Genomic DNA, 18,614 nt, shown 5'->3' on the forward strand with positions numbered 1-18,614 from the left:
TTAATTTTTTGTGAATTTTATGAATTTTTCATATATTTTTAAATTTTATGTATTTTAATATAATTTTTTAATTTTTATTTAATTTCTGAATTGTATTTAATTTACTGAATTTTTGTTTATTTTTCTTATTTTTTATTTAATTTGTGAATTTTCATTTATTTTTTATTTATTTTACTAATTAAATAATTATTTTTTGGAAGAAAAAATTGCCAGTTTATCGTTTTTATCTATACAACTGGTCAATTTTTTACTTGATTAACAAGTAAGTTAAGTTGAAGGTTTTTTATGAATGACAATTTGAAAGATAAAAATGCTATCTTGAAAGTTTAAAGTTCAAGATTTTTTATGCGATTTTTCCTTAATTTAATACTTCTGTTATCTATTTATTACAAATATTACCGAGATTTTTTTTTTGTCAAATATTACCGAGATTTACTGACGTTACTTTTGCTTATGTGGTGAGCCGATCCATTGACCCCTATGAAAAACTTACATGGTGGGCTCTTTTATCTTATATTATGCGTCGTCCGTTTTCTTTGACATGTGTTTTATCTTGCTTACTTCAGCTGCACGTCTTATTTCATCGTTGAAAACAAGGTATTTTCCAAAGCATATATAGATATAGATTAGCCTCAGGTTAAGAAATGATATACTAGTATTTATCATATATCGTTCCGACAAAAAGGCGACAAGCGGCCTTTTCTCTTTCATCAAAACCAGAAGAAGAAGAAAAACTCCATAGCCACCGATTTCCCTCCGTAGTTGGTCGTGCTTCTCACCGTCGCTACGTGAGGGAGGATCTGCTCCTCCTCTTTAGTTTGAGCTAAATTTTGTTTAATTTCGTCTTGTGTTTTTTAAGTTCTTTTGTGAATCGGATCAGTGATTCGATTGTTTAAGTCTCCGGTGACGCGCCTTCTTCCTCGGTGGTCGTCCGGCTCTGTCTTTGGGAAGCGATGGCTCTTTCAGCATCGGTTTTGCCGGCTTTTGTCTCCGGGAGGGGATGGCTTCTCTAGCATCTCGATCGCCGGCTTTGTGTCTCCGGGAAGGAATGGTTTCTCTAGCATCTCGATCGCCGGCTTTGTGTCTTCGGGAAGGGATGGCTTCTCTAGCATCTCGATCGCCGGCTTTTTCTCAAGTAGATCTACCACCCAGAGCACTTCAGTTGTTCTTCTTGCCTCTCTTTTTAAGTCTCAGAGGACTTTCTCCTCCACTCGGTTGTATGTGGCGTTTGAAAGTATCTTGAATGATTATGAACGATTGTAGGCGGTTGTTAGCTTTGTGGGTCTCGTAGATCCTTCAGTGTGTTTGGTTCATTGGCTCGAGCTTTGAGTATAATGTTCAGGTGGAACAGAGAGTATCCGGTTAGTCTATGCCGTCGACGTTGATCCGTAGAATCGTCGTGATAGCTCCGGAGGTTTCGATTACGACACGGGTTACTGTCCCGTGTTGGTAATGAGTTTTTTTTGTGGGCTTTAGGCTCAAGTTTGATTTTGCAAGTGATCGGTTTGTCTTTGTGCTTTTTATTTATGGTTGTTGTAGTCTCGGACTTGGTTTTTATTTGGTCTTTCGATCCATTAATAAAATTCTAGACGAAAACAAAAAATTAATTACGTCAACAAAGACGATGATTTCCCCGGATTAACAGTGGACTATTCTGCATGACCTTTAGTGGCGTTTTAAAAATTGGACCAACAGTTTCCTAGAACTGGGCTGAGGATTTTATAAATGAAGAGTCGATCATTTTTATCACCTTCGTTAAACACGGAGTACGGACCAGCAAATTGTACCAAATATTCCATTTGTTATTATTACTAGAAGCTCATATGGTACGACGCATATATTTCATATTTTTACCCACTTATTATATATATTTCTTATAAATCAAACTTTGAGTCGCGCCGAAAGATTATAGCGTGCAACTAAAGGATTATTGAGTATAATTTATTCTGAGCTGTGACTTTGTGGATCTTGCCAGCTTTAATCCACTCATTAACTACCACGTGTGAGAGCAGCCATCTTAAAACATTATTTGGACGGTAGCAAAAGTGCTTTATCACTTGGTAAAGACTATAGACTAAAGAGTACTCATGTCTTATGACTAATCTAATCGAACCTCTTTTCCTCTTAATTTCTTCTTCTACTGATTATGTGTTTATTTGTCCATGCTTATTTGTTTGTTTCATAAGGCCAAGGGTTCAAATGCATGAACTTTACTGACCAAAAATGAAATAAGAATGTGTTTGGGTTGTGATAAAAAATAATTTTTTGGGTGTATCAATAAGGTGTTTACACAAATCTCATGAAACCCACTTAGAATTATGTGATTTAATAAACACGATAAAAACTAGTCTAGAGACATTTAAGATGAAGAATAGGCACTAATTCCATAAATTTTGTGGACGTGTTTTCTATTGAAATTTCAAAAGTTGACCAAGTGTGAGAATCACAGGTCAATAACTATGAGTTTTAATATTTCGATCTGGTCAACCAATATCGCAGAAATGCATTTAACCTTAAAAGTGAATTTGTATGATACCGAATGAATCATATCTATCTTCACATAGCTTTTCTGTTCTCTTTCCGTTTTTAATGAACATTGGTTGGAAAAGAAAAAAAGATATGTGTTGCTTTTTAATTGTCTTGCAAAAATGATCAAATAGGTGACTGTATTTTTGGGTGTATCTTTGGTGACTTGCGTCTGAAAGTGAAGTTCGAAGAGCTGTCCACGTGACCTGTTTGTATCGTGTGTTCACATTCCTTTCACTTGCACATTAGTATTAAGATTCTTAATGTTAGAGAGGAAAAAATTTAAGAGTCTTAATCGATGGATTACATTTACATAACATTCCTAAATTATGTATGTGAAAGTGTTATCCAAATTCTGAGTATTGTGTTTCGTTAGGGTATAAATATAACATCGCTAAAGAGAATCACTAAAAATTGAATGATTTGCTTACTTTCTCATTTGATTACTTGATGAGTGCCATCCCCAGGACGGCCCACGCTACATCTGTAATCACTATTAGAGGGGAAAAAAGACAAATTTGCCAACGATATTTTAGGCTAACAAATATATATTTTCTTCTCATTTGCCAAAGGAAGAAAAAAAATCTAAAAGTAGTATTAGCAATTTGTTTTGAGAATGATTCGTTTCGTATAAGATGACGTGGCGGCTTCTAATACCTTTACTTTCTCCTCATTTGGCAATGCCTTATCATCCAAATCAAAGTCTGATTCCAACACGTGCTAGCTGTTCGTAAAATCAAAGTTTATGTAAGAACGAATGCAACAGTGTAATTTAATAGTCTTCTATTTTTCTATTTATGCAATTTATTTGGATAATGTAAAATAATAGTATGTCTTATATAGTAAACGCGCTTTGATCAACGTAGTTAATTTTTTGGATCGCCATAAGAAAACACTTACGTGTTTTGTTATTGTCGTTATTGTAAGTTGCAGTACTCTTGGTTAACTCTAAATCTGTCATTTGGTTAAGACGTGTAAAAACAATACATGATTAACATACAATAATATTCTGTTCTGTTGACAAAAAAAAAAAAATTATGTTCTTGTTTCGGTCAGAAAACATGTACAGACAAACTAATATTCAGAAAATTAACCCCAATAAACGTGGTTTGTTGGGTAATATACATTTATGTTTAGTGAAACATGGCAAGTGTTATCAACGACTATGCTTAAAAGAACTGAGAATCAATTCAAGATAACAGTATAACTAAATTATAATATTAATCATGGTTGAGGAAAGAGGGGAGATATCAACTCGAATTGGGATTCTTTGAATAGACCAATTTAAACGGGAGTCAATTAAGGACAAAACTAAAATTACGACTTAAGAAAATTAGGTAAGATTGATAAAACACGTTGTAGAACTCCGAATTGACGTCAACTCAATATCAAAATCTTTATTTGACGATCCTCACTATGAAATTAAAATTCCACCTAAAAACTAAGCAATAAAATTAACCAAATATGGTAAGGATGGATAATGGTTACTGCTGGACTCAAATATACTCACCTATTTCTTGTAATCTATACCATTTATAGAGTATTTCTTTTGAAAAATACTATTATGGCCTTCTTCATGTTTATTTCCAATTTATCAAACTATAATTTGGTATTTCTAACCATGAACTTTTGTTTTGCATGAAACTACATAACAGCTTGGTCAAAAGATACAACCGTGAATCATCTACGATCCGGTCCATACGTAAAGAATGTTTCTTAAATGTTTACTAGCTAAGTATATGACACACGTGGCCATGGAGAGAACAACGAGAGATGGAGAAAGAGAGACGTAAGTATCGATTTAGCCAACGGCTCATACGCAAGAATAATAATATGTTCTTTGCGTTTTTTTACCAATACAGCAGAGACGAATGTTAGGCGGACGTCCTTTCCTTTTTTATTTCTTTCTCCTTTCGTGAACTTTCTTTTCCTCTGTAATTCTGATATGCACGAATAATTTTATAATTATCTGTAGGCTACATAAGTCAATATACAAAAAAGAACATTATCACGAGAAAACTTTTACATGTTTGGACGGTTGGAAAGATAACATCCAAGGTTTATCCATCATGTATATGAAAAGCAAAGTTTCAAGAAGAATAAGTAGAAAGTAACAATGTCTTATCTCTTTTCATGAACTTATTTTCACTATTTATGTGCTAGAATATGGACTATAGTATGATTAATATCACCAAAGAGTATTTTAAAATATAAAAATTTCTAATAACAATTTGTGATTATGGGTGTTAAGAAAAACAATTCGTGAAAAAAAAAAAAAAAACAATTCGTGATTATGGGGCTGTTTGTTTAATGCTGGACTGGACTGGGAAATAATCTCAAACCTTACTGGGCCTACCGTACATGTAACTGTATTCATTAAAACTAGTTTATAATCTAAGCCCATTAGATAATAGGGCCCATTAAGATCTCTCGAACTTTTCAAACCGCGTTCACACTTTTAGTCCCTCCCATCATCAACACTATCGTCTCTCTCTCTCTCTCTCAAGCTTCTCTGCGTGCGAGTTGGTCAAACAACAGGTAAGTTGGTGGTTCTTCTCTAGATCTATAGTAATACTATGTTCGAATCGACGATTTCATGTTCTCGATGCGAATTTGCAATCCAGAATAGAAAATTTCAAATCATGTAAAAGCTTAATCGTTATGTGTGGTTATCACTCGTTTCGATTTGGTCTAGCTCCCTAGGTTTGATCACGTTGATGAATCTGTAGATTAGGGCTTTTAGTTGCTAAGTTTTGCAGGATAGTGAAGAAGAAGATGGATCATCAAAATGGATACGGTGTGGAAGTTACTGGTTTATCACCAGCTGTCACTGAGAAAGATCTCGTAGACTTCTTCTCCTTCTCTGGTGCAGTTGAAGATATTGATATTGTCAAGTGAGTCAAATTTGATATTCCATTTTGTTTCTTGATTCGGAACAATGAATCTCTGTTGTGTTGTTATAAGGTCTGGTGAGCAAGCGTGCACTGCTTATGTGATGTTCAAGGATTCTTATTCTCAGGAAACTGCTGTTCTACTCACTGTGAGTGTGGTTTAGAATTTGATTCACTTTTTTTTTTGTTTTGGACTCATTTCTTTGGAATCCTCAGGGTGCAACGATATTGGATCAGCGCGTTTGCATCACTCGTTGGGGACAGCATCACCAGGAGTTTGACTTCTGGAACGCGAGTTTTGAAGATGAAGCTAACTCTCATGTATGAGCAAATCTCTTCTCACATTTTCCCTCTAGACTTACAAATCAAATCTTGTTGGAGTTTGTAGCTTGTTCACATTTTTTTGCTTCAACTCGATGTAGCCTCATCCGCAGCGAGGCGAGTTCAACGCGGGAGAAGTGGTGAAATCAATGCTGGCTACAGGGTTTGTGCTAGGCAAAGACGCTTTAACCAAAGCTAAAGCCTTTGACGAATCCCACGGTGTATCAGCTGCGGCAGCTGCTAGAGTATCTCAACTAGACCAGAGGTTCGGTCTCGCTGACAAAATCTTCGCTGGGGTTGAAGCTGTCAGATTGACCGACCAGAAGTACCATGTTTCAGACAAAGCCAAATCAGCCGTCTCTGCCACGGGAAGAACCGCTGCGGCAGCTGCAACTAGCGTTGTCAATAGCAGTTACTTCTCCAGCGGAGCTCTTTGGCTGTCCGGTGCGTTAGAGCGGGCGGCTAAGGCTGCCTCTGATCTCGGCAGCCGTGGACCAAGGCAGTGAATAGACCGACGAACTGATCAGAACCGTATTCGTATTCGTATTCGTATTCGTCTGTGATTGTGAATATATATGTGATGCAAAGGTGATCATGAATATAAACTTACTTGCGTATGTATCAAAAGTATGTGCCACGTGAATACATGTGGATAGATTTGTCTTAAGATGGAGCTTTGGCCACGTGGCGCAATATGTACCAATGATAGGATGCAAAAACACACAGAACTCAATCCTCTCTCGCTCACTCCACAACGAACAAGAAGGCTTTTACCATGGCTGCATCCTCAATTCCGCCGTCAACCATCATCATTCGCAAATCGCTCCTCCTCTCCACCACCACTTTCTCCTTCCCCGCTTCTTCCTTGCCTTCCTCCATCAACTTACCGCAAAAACACATTCACAGAAGACTCCTCCTAGCTTCCTCCTCCTCCTCAGCCGCCGTTCCTTCCGATTCCAAACCCGCAGTGAAGAAAGAAACTGTCTATTTCGACGGCGGAGCTCATTACGGGGATCTACTGGCGAACCTCGTCTTAGGCCTAACCATCCTCTGGCTCCCACTAACGCTAGCAGCCGTGTCTCGAGCGTTTAACCTCCGTTACAGGTTCACCAACCTCCGCGTGACGGTGATATCGGGGATCACCGGAGAAGACCGGAGCGATTTCTCGTACAAGGTGATCAAGGACGTCCAGGTTGTGCCGAGGTTCATCGGAGAATGGGGGGACATCATCATCACGCTGAGAGACGGGACGAAAGTGGATCTGAGAAGCGTTCCTAAGTTCAGAGAGATTGCTAAGTACTGCTTGTCCATGGCTGATCAACCTGCCGTTGTCAAAGAATCTGGTGCTAAAGGCTTCTGAAAATTGTTTCTCAGTTTTTCCAGTTCTTGGCAAAATGATTGTTAAATCTTTTGTGATTATTGATTGTTCAGTAGAATTCGAGTCGTTTTCATCTTCTCTGTTTGTATCTTTCTATCTTATCTATGTGGGAGAAGAACTACGTAATTGGCGCGCTTTTAGCTGTGCGATAAGAAACGTCTTCATGTTTGGTTTATATTGAAACAGCGAGTAGTCTTCGTTTTGGTAAGAGAAACGGCATGGATATTTCTTTTTTCAACTGCCGTGCATTTTAAGAATCTATAGGAGTTAATACCATAATGATTGATGTTAAGCTGGTCAAACTATTTTTTTTTTTTAGCAAAAGCTAGTCAAACTATTAATATCGTGTAACTAATTCATATTTATACTATATTATTCGTGTATCCATTGGCTGATCTGATTCTACGTTCTCATCCTTGTTCTTTTTTGAGAAAACATCCAATAAAATCTTGAACTCTCAAATTGAAGTAAAAAAAAAAATTTAACCGGTGTTTGAACCAAAAAATATCTCAACTTTTAAATGTTGGCTATTTTAACTCTCATTTTTTGTTGACTCGGCCATTTTAGAAATTCGGAAAATCAGCTATTAAACCACAAACGTCTGTTAACTTACTAAATAACGTCGTTTTAAATACTATTTAAAAATTCTTCTTCAACACCAATATCGTTATTCTCAACCTCATTATCATTCTCATTAGTACCGACTTGATTATGTTGTTCAATCGTAGTTTCCCGAACACTTTCTACTTAAGATTTCTCACTACGACATACCCGAAGTAATTCCATCGTCCTAGTCATCCTTTATATTATCAATGGCTCTGGGTTTTGGAGATTAGAAGATTGAGAGATTATAAAATTAAAAAATTTAGGTTTTGCAAAAGATGATATGATTTAAATGTTTACATATGTAAAACGACACATTTCATTAATGTATACTCAGTTTTTAAAACAATGTTGTTTAGCGAGTTAAGAAACATTTACATATTTAACAGTTGACTTTTCAGGTTTCTAAAATGGTCTATTCAACAAAAATAAGAGTTAAAATGACTAATATTTAAAAATTGAAGTATTTTTTTGGTTCAAACACGAGTTCAAAGTTTTTTTTTAACTGTAATTTGAAAGTTCAAAGTTTTTATGACTTCTTTTTTTTTTTGTTCAAACATTCTCATCCTTATTTCTCACCAGTAACCAATCAATTTATCTTGATGAACTTACCGAGATGAGTCGGATCAGTTGCTCGTTGTATGGCAATATCACGCGAATTGTTTTTACATAACATGAGAATCCAGATGCAGTCTCTTTGACCATATATTATCTCCATTAGATTCCAATTAATTTTGTTAGTAACTAAAGTATACTCCTACATTGGAGAAAGAAACGGATTATAGGTTTGTGAGTGGATGAGCTGGTCGATAGAGATGAGTTAGAACTTTACCATCACTTTGATGTCTGACACATTCTCATCAAATCTTAGGCAGTCTTACACAATTTCCAACTTTGACCGTATCATTCTTATTTTTAATTATTTTTTTTGGGCGATTTTTTTTTCTTTGGCGACCATTCTTATTTTTAATTACTTCCTTGTTTTTTAATAAGTGTCATTTGATTTTTCTCCTATAGATTAAAAAGTAATTGAAATGTATTTAAGTTGTTATTAATTACGTTTATTTGACTAATGGTATTTGAGATAAATAAAATATTTATGGTATTTGAGATAAATAAAATATTTATAAAATCAATGCAATTTACAATTAATTTCAAGATGAAAGTAAAATATAATTTGTATTGTAATTCTAAAGTAACTTTTTTTGTGTAACAAAAAATGTTAGAATGACATTTATTATGAAACAAACGGAATACTTGTTTATACTTTATTTTATTGGTTAATTTAGATATACATTGTTTTCAGTAACTCCTTGATTATGACGATTAACATTGAGTTATTTAGTTATGCGTATCATTGATATGGTGAAGCTCAGTAATAAGATATAGTATTATTTTACGTATATTCCATGAAATATTAGATATAAGAAACAAGTTATTCATGTCTAATAATGGGATGCAATTCAAATATTTCAAGTAATCAGTTGAAATAAGAATCATATTATTTTCTTCAAGAAGTGCTTCAGTGTTTGCTAATATCATGATTAACTTCAATAGATTAAATTCAACCACTCTCTATTCAAACAATGGGCAGAAATGCTTGAATCTGACTAGCTAGATCCAAGTTCAAATACGGGACAGCGCACCAATAAAATTCTTCGAAGCTGGTTGTAATGTGAGTTTATAGAAAGCTGGAAATTGTGTATTGCATTATGAATACACTATAAAATAGATGGATGTATCAACTTTCAACTTTCAATAAAGACGCAAGATTCCTCTCTTTCTAGTTTCTCCCCAAGCTTTAAGTCACATTTTTTCACATGCATGGGAATAGCCTGCACATACATATACGTGCACATCTGTATCTTTTTCATTTACGTTGAACGCACATACCATGTAACTGGTTAAACTTTAACCAAATCAAAGAAAACTTTATCCAGAAAAGGAAAGTGATTAACTCTGAACTGGTCAGTCTTTTGAAAAAGTAAACAGAAAATGGCCGGCGCATAGTAGATTTTGGTCAAATCTCATCCTAACAGGCATCCTTAAAGTGTGCAAGAATGTCTTGTTTTCTATAGTTTATTTTCCCAGTATAAAATTAAAAAAATTGATATCTATAGCGGTTTACATAGATCTCTAAGAGCATGAGCATAGGTGAACCCCACTTTTGGGTTCACCAAATTTTTTTAATATTTTTTTGTGGGTCCATGAACAGTTATTAACCCGAATTTGTTGTTTTCTGAATTAGTGGACCTGAAGAAGGAGTTCATAGGAATAAAATAATAATATTTTTTTTATTTTTTTTAAATTAAAAATTATTCAGAATACATGAATAAAATATTAAAATATATTATAAAATTGATGAAAACATTTTATTCAATACATTAAGAACAGATTACATAAAACGAGAAACCAAACTTTTGCCAAATATTTTAGACTAAATCAGCTTTCAAACGATCATGATTCTCTAAATCTCGAACATATCATCGGGATAAAGAGTGCCATTTCAGATGTAGAAAAGTTATGTTTTAGTTTTGGAGTTTAAGTTTTGGTTTCGAGATATGTTTTAATATTTTGGTTTGTGTTTTCAGATGTAGAAAAGCTATGTTTTAAAACTTTATGTTGTTTCTTAACTTAAATTCAATTCATAGAAACATTTTGTTCGATGATCAGTCTACGCATTCAACAAAGGAATTAAGTTCGGAAATGTTTAACTTAGCATAAAAGTTCACATAGAAAAACCATTCAAGTTTTACAAACCGAAATACATAAGTTGATAAGCTGCTAATGAAACAAAAAGAAACAAGTTAAGATGATAGAGAGGAAAGACCGCAAAAGAGCCATCTAATTTCGTGAGGTAGAAGCAACGCTACCTGTAGAAGAAGAGAACACAAGTTAAAGCAGAAGCAAAGTAGTAACATTGAAGATATAGACAACACAAACAAGTCAAATGAGAAGACTTACCATCGATTCTGCTGAAGTGGTTGATCAGTAGTTCAGTACACTCCTTCCTTTCCGGACATACACACAGTAATGGAGTTGTCGTCCCATCTCCAACCACGTTCAACACAAACAAAGCTCCGTTGGTGCATATGTTATCACGACAGAACTTTCTCCACCCTCTGCTGATGTAATATGCGCCGTCTGATTCGCTAAATCCGAAGCTTTCAGTCCATGACTTTCCCTCCTTGTTTTGAAGTTTGACCTCTTTGCATTGTTGGCTCAAAGCACCACACCACATAGCTTCCACAGGAAGAAACTACAAACACAGAAATAACATCAGCCAAGAAGCAGTAGTACAAACAAAGAAATAACTAAATATGGTGTGTAACATAGTCAAAATTTTACTCACCATTTTGTCGTCCTTTTGATTTGTAGCAGTAACCTCAGCCAAGAAGCAGTAGTCGTATGAGAAAGTAGGAGCATCATCCGCGTCGGCTTCTTCCTTAACGATTTGAGGATGTGTATACTGAATCTCACAACAGCTAGGACCAAAAGGAGTCACATGAAAGACCATGTCTCCTTCGTGTTTGAAGATGATAATGTCACCGATGCGAAGATCATGTGCTTCGGTGAACTCTTTCCAACCTCTGGTGAGTGTCCTGCCTTCTCGGATCACCTCCCAAATTTGATCCGAAGCGTCCGATCTTAGCTTCCATGGTTTATTGATCTCAGCCCCTTGTATGTGTTTTGAGTATAAGTCAAGTGGTATTGCCTGCAAGTAAGAGAAGGAATAGTTAAACATAAATCCTAAATACCAACATACAAAATAAGGAAAAATAGGCTTCAAGAACTGAGAATACCACGCCACTTTGACAACCAGGAAGAAGAGGCTTGAAGAAATGAGGTTCTCGGGGAGTTTCCATCTGCAACAATCGAGTTCCAATTACATGTATTAATCGAGTTCCAATTTAAAAAAATGGCATCCAACTACTATAGACCACACAAGACCACAGAACTATAGAAATCAAAAATGTGGTTTGTTTTTCCATTCAAGAAAGCATACTGAAGCTGTTAATCGACTAGTAACCATTGATGCTATATATTTTGCTATGTCAAAAATTTGGTTCAAAGGTCTAATCCTATCATGCATGAAAACAATTCTAAATGAGCCAAGTCCGGTTATATTCATGTCCTATGTATAGTTCTATGATTATGTTCCTGTCCTATGCATGCAACAAGAACACACAACAATCATGTCAAATAAATCGACAATATTTAACACAACAATATGAAAAAATGCAAACCGATTAGAAATCGATGAGAACAGAACCATTAAACATACTACTACTCGATTTAGATCCCTCACCAAAAACCCCCAATATTTTTTTTTCACAATTCGATTTAGATCCTAAAGAAATGAACCTTAAAACAAACCATAAATTAAACGCGCATGTCGATTTACATCAATTAATCGAAACCCAGTTATCGATTTACATCCGAAACTCGAAAACCCCAAATTGATATCAAATGTCACTAAACGATTTGGACCAAAATCGACGAAATTAAACCGTCGATCTACTCGATACTCACCAGAGGTCGTGGAGAAGACTCTCCGTCGTCGATTTGAACGAGAAAATCGGCAAGACTCGGCGTCGCTCGTATAATCGCCTCTCACACAACAAACCCTAGCTTTTCTTTCGAGAAGAGAAAATGAGAAGAGACACGGGGAAACCCGTCTTTCCTCCCCCTCTACGCGGTTTGTTTCGTCCAAGCAGGACATGACGCGTGGCTAAAACCGCTTCATAGCGGATCAACCGTAAGGCCCGTTTCGTCGAAACAAACCCATTTTTATTGCTTTTTAATCATTCCGACCTTAGAACTCGGGCCCGTGAACCCGTCTAAAGCCCCTGATGCGCATGGTCTAACGAATTTCGGAAGGAGTCTATCGGTCTACGTATATGCTAGCTCTTAGCTAAATAAGAAGAAAATAGATAAATGGCAGTAAAAACAAGGATAATTTAGGAGAGGCAATGGAGCTAGAGTAACATATGAAAATACGAAACATTAGTATATTATTAAGGCCTAAGTATAATTAAATTAAATTACGGAGACCTAAGTAGAATTTAAAATGAACATCGGATTCCTTGAAGCTTTTCGTTGTAGCCTTGTAGACACATGAATAAAATATTTTAAAAGAACAAGAGGAGTAGTTTTAGGGTTCTAGAAAAGCTGGTTCAAATTTCTGAAGTGAGGCCCCATGGGATTGTAGGAATCCCATGCAACTTACCTCTACTAAACGTAAATATTTTGAACTATATATGTTAACAGTAATTCCCAATAAAACCTCCCAAAAAATCTGAATCGCTTTTTGTTTGCACACGTGTGCGAATTTATATGATTATTTATCTATCGTGTTTACATATGGGGATAAATGTAAGTTCAAATTAATGAAAATAGACAAACGCATTAATATTTTTGTGTTTCCACCAAAAAAGTCCCATAGATTTTTTTTTTTTTTTTGAAACAAGCCCCATAGATTTATTACTAAGTTTATGATAGTAATCTAGATAAGTCCCATTAATGGTGTACGCAATAAAGATTCACGTAAAGCATTTGTCTTAAAAAAAAAATTCTTTTGATATTAGTCTTTAAAAGTTTACGTCTTCGTCTTCTTTCATACCGAGATTCTTTAAAAGTTTTTTGGTATGATTTTTTTTTTTAAGTTTTATTTTGTTAAGTAAAATACGAGTTCCATACGATACGATGTGGCGAGAAAAAGATTAAAGGCAGCGTAATGATGACAATGGAGCGGCATGATACCCAATAGGCCAATACCACGAGCACGACCTAATCGTAGTATATAGAAGCTGGTGTTTAGAGATTAAATTTAAAAATATCAATTGTTAGGCTTGGAATTGGTCAAAAGTTAGAACATTGTTATTAGAGAGAATATGACCTATTTTCTGCTCACTAATATGTGCAGTAGATAAGAACCTTGTAATTATTATATCGATATTACTTGTATCAAATTTAAGAGCCTTGTAATAATTATAACAAATATTACTTGTATCAAATTTCTACGCCCTTTATAATATTTACCAGGTGTTTCGTTCGGACATAAAATCATACTTATTTACAGATATTTATTAGTATAAACATTATTAATTAAAAGATTAACATGATAAATTATTTTTATATTCTCAAAACGTTTAAACTGAATATCTATAGATATTTTAATTTTCTTATTATTAATAATAAGTAAATATACTTTTATTGATAATAAATAAATATTTAAAACCGCTCAAAATTCTCTTTTGTTTATATAAAATGCATTTTATTTAAATATATTTATTTATACATATTTATATTACTTAATTTTGTTTTTTTAGATAGCAACAAAGTATATACACAAGTTATATTTTATTATTTGAAATATGTTTTTTAAGTTTTTGGAAAACTTTTCTTATATTAGTTTTATATCAATTATTTAATCTAATAAAATTTAAAATATTTTTGGCTAATTTTATTATATTAATTTACAATCATTTATAGCAAATAATTTAAATAAAAAATGAATATAATTGTTCATTAGGATACCAACGATTTTAACCATTCTAATTTTTAATGTGAAAATTCAGAACTTAAAATCACTCTGCAGATAATAGTATAGATATATTAAAATTGATATATTAGTATAAGTGTATAAAAAGTAATATTTATATTCTTTTATTAAATTTATAGCTAGTATCAAATTTCATACTTTTATCTACTATACAATTACGACACAATTTTACATCGATATGCAGTCTTCAGCTAGAGATCAATATATTTGAACCCGTCACAATCGAACCACCCCTAGCTATAGAGTACGAATTATCATTTCCCGACTTTGAAATCTCACATCCAGATATCAATTTTATATATTCTTAGTTACCAATCAACACACATATATATGCTGAAATAATTTTATATGCTTAGAGCAAAGCTCTTTTTCCTTATTAAATAGGGGAGATGAGGACTAACTTATAATTATATCAATAGGAATAGAACGAGTGGCTGTATAAAGCAGAAAAAAAACAAGACAAAAATAACTAAGTCTAGTTTATGACATTTGTTTTACACTCAAATAACAGTTGATTGGTTTGCTTACTTAGAATTAGAAGTTGCTTAGCTTAAACCAATTCACACTAAACAAGTAAAAACTTGATCAAGTGGATAGGAAGAGTATAAAAGTTGGTAGGTTTCCCTGAGTTTTTATAATTTTATTTTTGTCCTCGTAAATCTGTTTTACATGTATGTATATATGTTGGTAGACACGTGGAGGTTATTGCCTTAGTGGTATATTGGTATGTGATTTGGAGGTCGCTCCCACTTGGCATGATGAGATCATAAAAAGAAAAGCCCCACGAACGTTCATCTCATTAGAAGTATAATTAATCTCTTTGGGAACTTGAGCCATTCCCTCCAACAACTAACACCATCAATGCCCACTTTATTCTTAGTTTAGTTTAGTTTCTAAATTAGTAATATATGGTGGATTAATCTTTTGATTTTGTGTTTTCAATCAAGATATATGCTAGTATTGTTTTCCACACAATCGAGTTAGTTACATATTTGAAGTCACCATATTCACTTACTATATTGCACTTATGCTTGTACATAATCGAAAATTTTGTAGAAGTACGAACAAAATAGAAATCAAGAAAAAAATACCAAAAATATAAATCTGAAAAACATATGAGAGTGAAATTTAATTTATCTTTAGAAAAATTTCAACTCATCTCTATATTAATTTTATAATAGTATATAGAAGTAAATTTATTTCATTCAATCTTTATTTCTTTTTCTAAAATAAATATTTATATTATATACAATTTCTCTATTTTTATTCTAAAATTTGTAAAATGTTATTTAAAATAAATTGGAATATATTCTAGCTTTATTAACTATTAAGGAATTATTTATTTTAGAGAAGTTGCTGCAATATATTTATTTTTTGTTTATATATATATACATATATATTGAAGATAGTTTATACTCCCTCTGTTTCATTAAGATATAAATTTTTTAAAAAATGGTTTCACAAAGATATACTCCATCCGTACCATTTTAAGTGGTGTTTAAGCATTTTTATTTTGTTTCATAATAAGTGATGTTCTCACATTTCTAGATAAAATTTAATGTTAATTGAAATTTGCAACCAATTACAAAATACTACATGTTTTTCTTATTGGTTAGACTGATTTTATTTAATGCAATTTTATGTAACCAAGATAAATTGCATAGAAATTTGTATTTTCTTAATTTTTGTGTAAAAACCTTAAACACCACTTAAAATGGTACAGAGGGAGTATTTTTTATGAAAATTGTAAATTTCAATAAAATTAATTAGGTTTATTGGAAGACTATTGGTTAAAAAACATTGGAATTTGATAATTTTTAAAAAAACAATGCATGATTAATACTCTTTCCGTTTCACTTTATTTGTCGTTTTAGACTTATGCACACGGATTAAGAAAACGTTTAATTTTGTACATTTTCAAAATAAAAACATTATTACTCATACACCTAACCATATTTCAACCAATGAAAAAATAAACAGAAGAATCTTATTGATAAATGTTGCATTGAAATCATAAAACGACACTTATTTTGAAACGAAAATTTTCCTCCAGAACGACATTTAAATTGAAACGGAGGGAGTATGTTTTTTTAATGAGTGAAAATACCAAAACGTCTATCTTTAAAAAAGGGAAAGAGTATCATGTTTTCCATTAAATTGCGAATTTGTAACTAATACTCCCTCCGTTTCTGAATAAATGACGCTTTGACATTTTTTCACACAATTTAAGAAAGTAGGTGAAATATATGTAAATTGTTATTAATTACACTTCTCTGATCAATAGTATTTGAGATAAATAAAACTATTTATAAAGTCAATGTAGTTTCCAATTAATTTTCAACTGAAAATAAATCTAATTTGAGTTTAAATTGTAAAGTGACATTTTTTGTGTAACGATAGAAAAAAAAAAAACAGAATAAGCAAGAGGCGCGTGTACACAACCTTCGAGGTAAGAAACTTATGAAACGGCAGTTGAACCAGGTAATTTAAACCATACCCTAAGCTAAGATCACTAATTCTGTGTCAACACAGAGAATATCGAATTAAGGTCTTCTTCGAGGTTGAGTAGCTTTGCATAGAGAGATGTAAACACTCATTCAATATACTTTACAAAATTAGATATATAAAGCCAATGTTGTGGCTTTGACCCAAAAAAAAGAAGGCAATTTTGTGGCCTATCTGCAATTTTGTGGCCTATCTGCTAGCGAAAATTTCACGTTTTATATATAATATACAATGTTTGAGGAAAAACAAACTAACGTTTAAATAATTACGTAATACATTAGCCAGTAAAACGGCCTTAACAAGTCGATGGTACCAAGACACAATGGCCTAATTCATGTAAAGAAGCAAAAATAAATAAATTTATATTTAAGCTAGTAAGAACTTGGAAAATGAGATACCACTGCTCAATTCTTTTTCTTTTGATGCATGCTAAGTAGACCATACATTGTAATGTTGCTTTCATGATGGGGATAAGGATGGAACTACTCTTTGGAAACAAAGCTAAATAATATATGTGAACCTACAGTGTATACTTATATGATATATATCTTGTATCTGTAAATATATTTTTTCTACGGGCCGTATTGTCAGGGACTCTTTTTTTTTTTTAACTCATCATCAACTTTTCATTAACCAATGAAGAGTACACATGATTTTACAACCACACTTACAACAAAGAGATTAGTATCATCTAGAATCACTACTTAGATCCTACACTACCAATCTGAACCTTTGTTGCAATTTTGATCCATTGAACGCGACACTCTTCCCACTACACGGGAAAAGCCGGTTCTTACACTACTACTTGGACCAAAAGAAGCGAAGACATTGTAGACGTATAATGTTCATCACTGGCTAAGATACCATATTGACGCATTGACATCGGTCTCCCAAGGATTTGATTGCTGCACCGGACCAAAGCCTCATCACCTCTCGGTGCATCTCTTGGTTGGACTCAACACTACTGGTCCGAAAGCTTCGCTCCTATGCCAACAAAATACTTAAACCCCTACATTCGACCTAATGGTATGACCAATAACTACTAACGCAAGTGAATAAACAAACTACTCCCGAGTACATTCTTAAGCTAGCCTACTGATTCCATATGATTGACAGATTGAGTACATGAACCAGTAGCTTCTTCACCAAAGGCACATCCTCGAGTTAGTGTCATCCTCTTGGTATTCAGAGTTGCGACCCTCAGCCAATAATCGGACACAAAAATCCGTAATGAAAGTCGGGCCTTGACAAACACGCATGAGCCGAAATAAGACAGATCCAAGCTTTCCGAGAAGCAAAATCCTTACCCACGGTTTAACTAGTTTCTCTTTTTGTCGCATGGGTCTAAAACTGTCGCCACAAACCGCCGTATGTTAACTTTCAGTTTCCACCTAATCGGCGAAGCCCATGGTTTGTGTGGGCCCGAGAATCGGGAGACCATACTCTTTCAACTTGCCTTCAACTATCTCCTCCTCACATCTCACTGCCTCGTAAGGACCTAGATCCATGTGAAAGGAGGCGTCTTTCGGGCTCACGCGCCGTCGCCAAACCGGAGACGCCATGGATCTAAAAAAGAAAAATCAGATCCGGTTTCTCTGCTACCCTAAAAGCCGACTCTCTACACCACCGTCGTCATGTCAGCCTCGCCGTCACTCCAGATCTCGTCGGGATTCGCCACCGTCCTCCTTGAATCAAGGCTTCAGATGAGTCTCTCTGACCCAGAATAAACGAGCATATCGGCAAACTGACAGGACAGAGATGTAGAGAGCAAAGAAAAAAAAGATTAGAGGGAAGGAAGGGTTCCTCCGGCGCCGGATTAACCGGG

The 18,614-nt window shown here is 34.1% G+C and overlaps 3 protein-coding genes across 5 annotated transcripts; 2 read left to right on the top strand and 1 right to left on the bottom strand.

The window, feature by feature from the left end:
* Positions 1-4,953: 4,953 nt before the first annotated feature.
* On the top strand, positions 4,954-7,291 carry LOC106400990 (binding partner of ACD11 1-like). 3 transcript variants are annotated; one of them, XM_022703243.2, is made up of 5 exons: positions 4,954-5,064; positions 5,286-5,420; positions 5,491-5,566; positions 5,634-5,738; positions 5,840-7,291. In XM_022703243.2, the coding sequence occupies exons 2-5, from the start codon at positions 5,302-5,304 to the stop codon at positions 6,242-6,244; spliced, it is 705 nt and encodes a 234-aa protein (XP_022558964.2). In that variant the 5' UTR covers positions 4,954-5,064; positions 5,286-5,301; the 3' UTR covers positions 6,245-7,291. The 3 variants fall into 3 exon arrangements, with proteins under 3 accessions (XP_022558964.2, XP_048614017.1, XP_048614018.1); XM_048758060.1 differs by having other exon boundaries at positions 5,002-5,064; positions 5,270-5,420; XM_048758061.1 differs by having other exon boundaries at positions 5,002-5,064; positions 5,278-5,420.
* BNAC05G49740D lies at positions 6,514-7,291 on the top strand. Its single transcript, XM_013841408.3, has one exon. The coding sequence runs from the start codon at positions 6,514-6,516 to the stop codon at positions 7,096-7,098; it is 585 nt and encodes a 194-aa protein (XP_013696862.1). The 3' UTR covers positions 7,099-7,291.
* A 3,272-nt stretch (positions 7,292-10,563) lies between these two features.
* LOC111206315 (B3 domain-containing protein REM7-like) lies at positions 10,564-18,351 on the bottom strand. The gene is made up of 5 exons (XM_048757153.1): positions 18,233-18,351; positions 11,486-11,585; positions 11,072-11,434; positions 10,684-10,978; positions 10,564-10,592 (listed from the first exon to the last, which is right to left on the bottom strand). The coding sequence occupies exons 1-5, from the start codon at positions 18,349-18,351 to the stop codon at positions 10,564-10,566; spliced, it is 906 nt and encodes a 301-aa protein (XP_048613110.1).
* Positions 18,352-18,614: the final 263 nt, after the last annotated feature.

The sequence above is a fragment of the Brassica napus genome, chromosome C5, assembly GCF_020379485.1.
Source record: "Brassica napus cultivar Da-Ae chromosome C5, Da-Ae, whole genome shotgun sequence".
NCBI lineage: Eukaryota > Viridiplantae > Streptophyta > Magnoliopsida > Brassicales > Brassicaceae > Brassica > Brassica napus.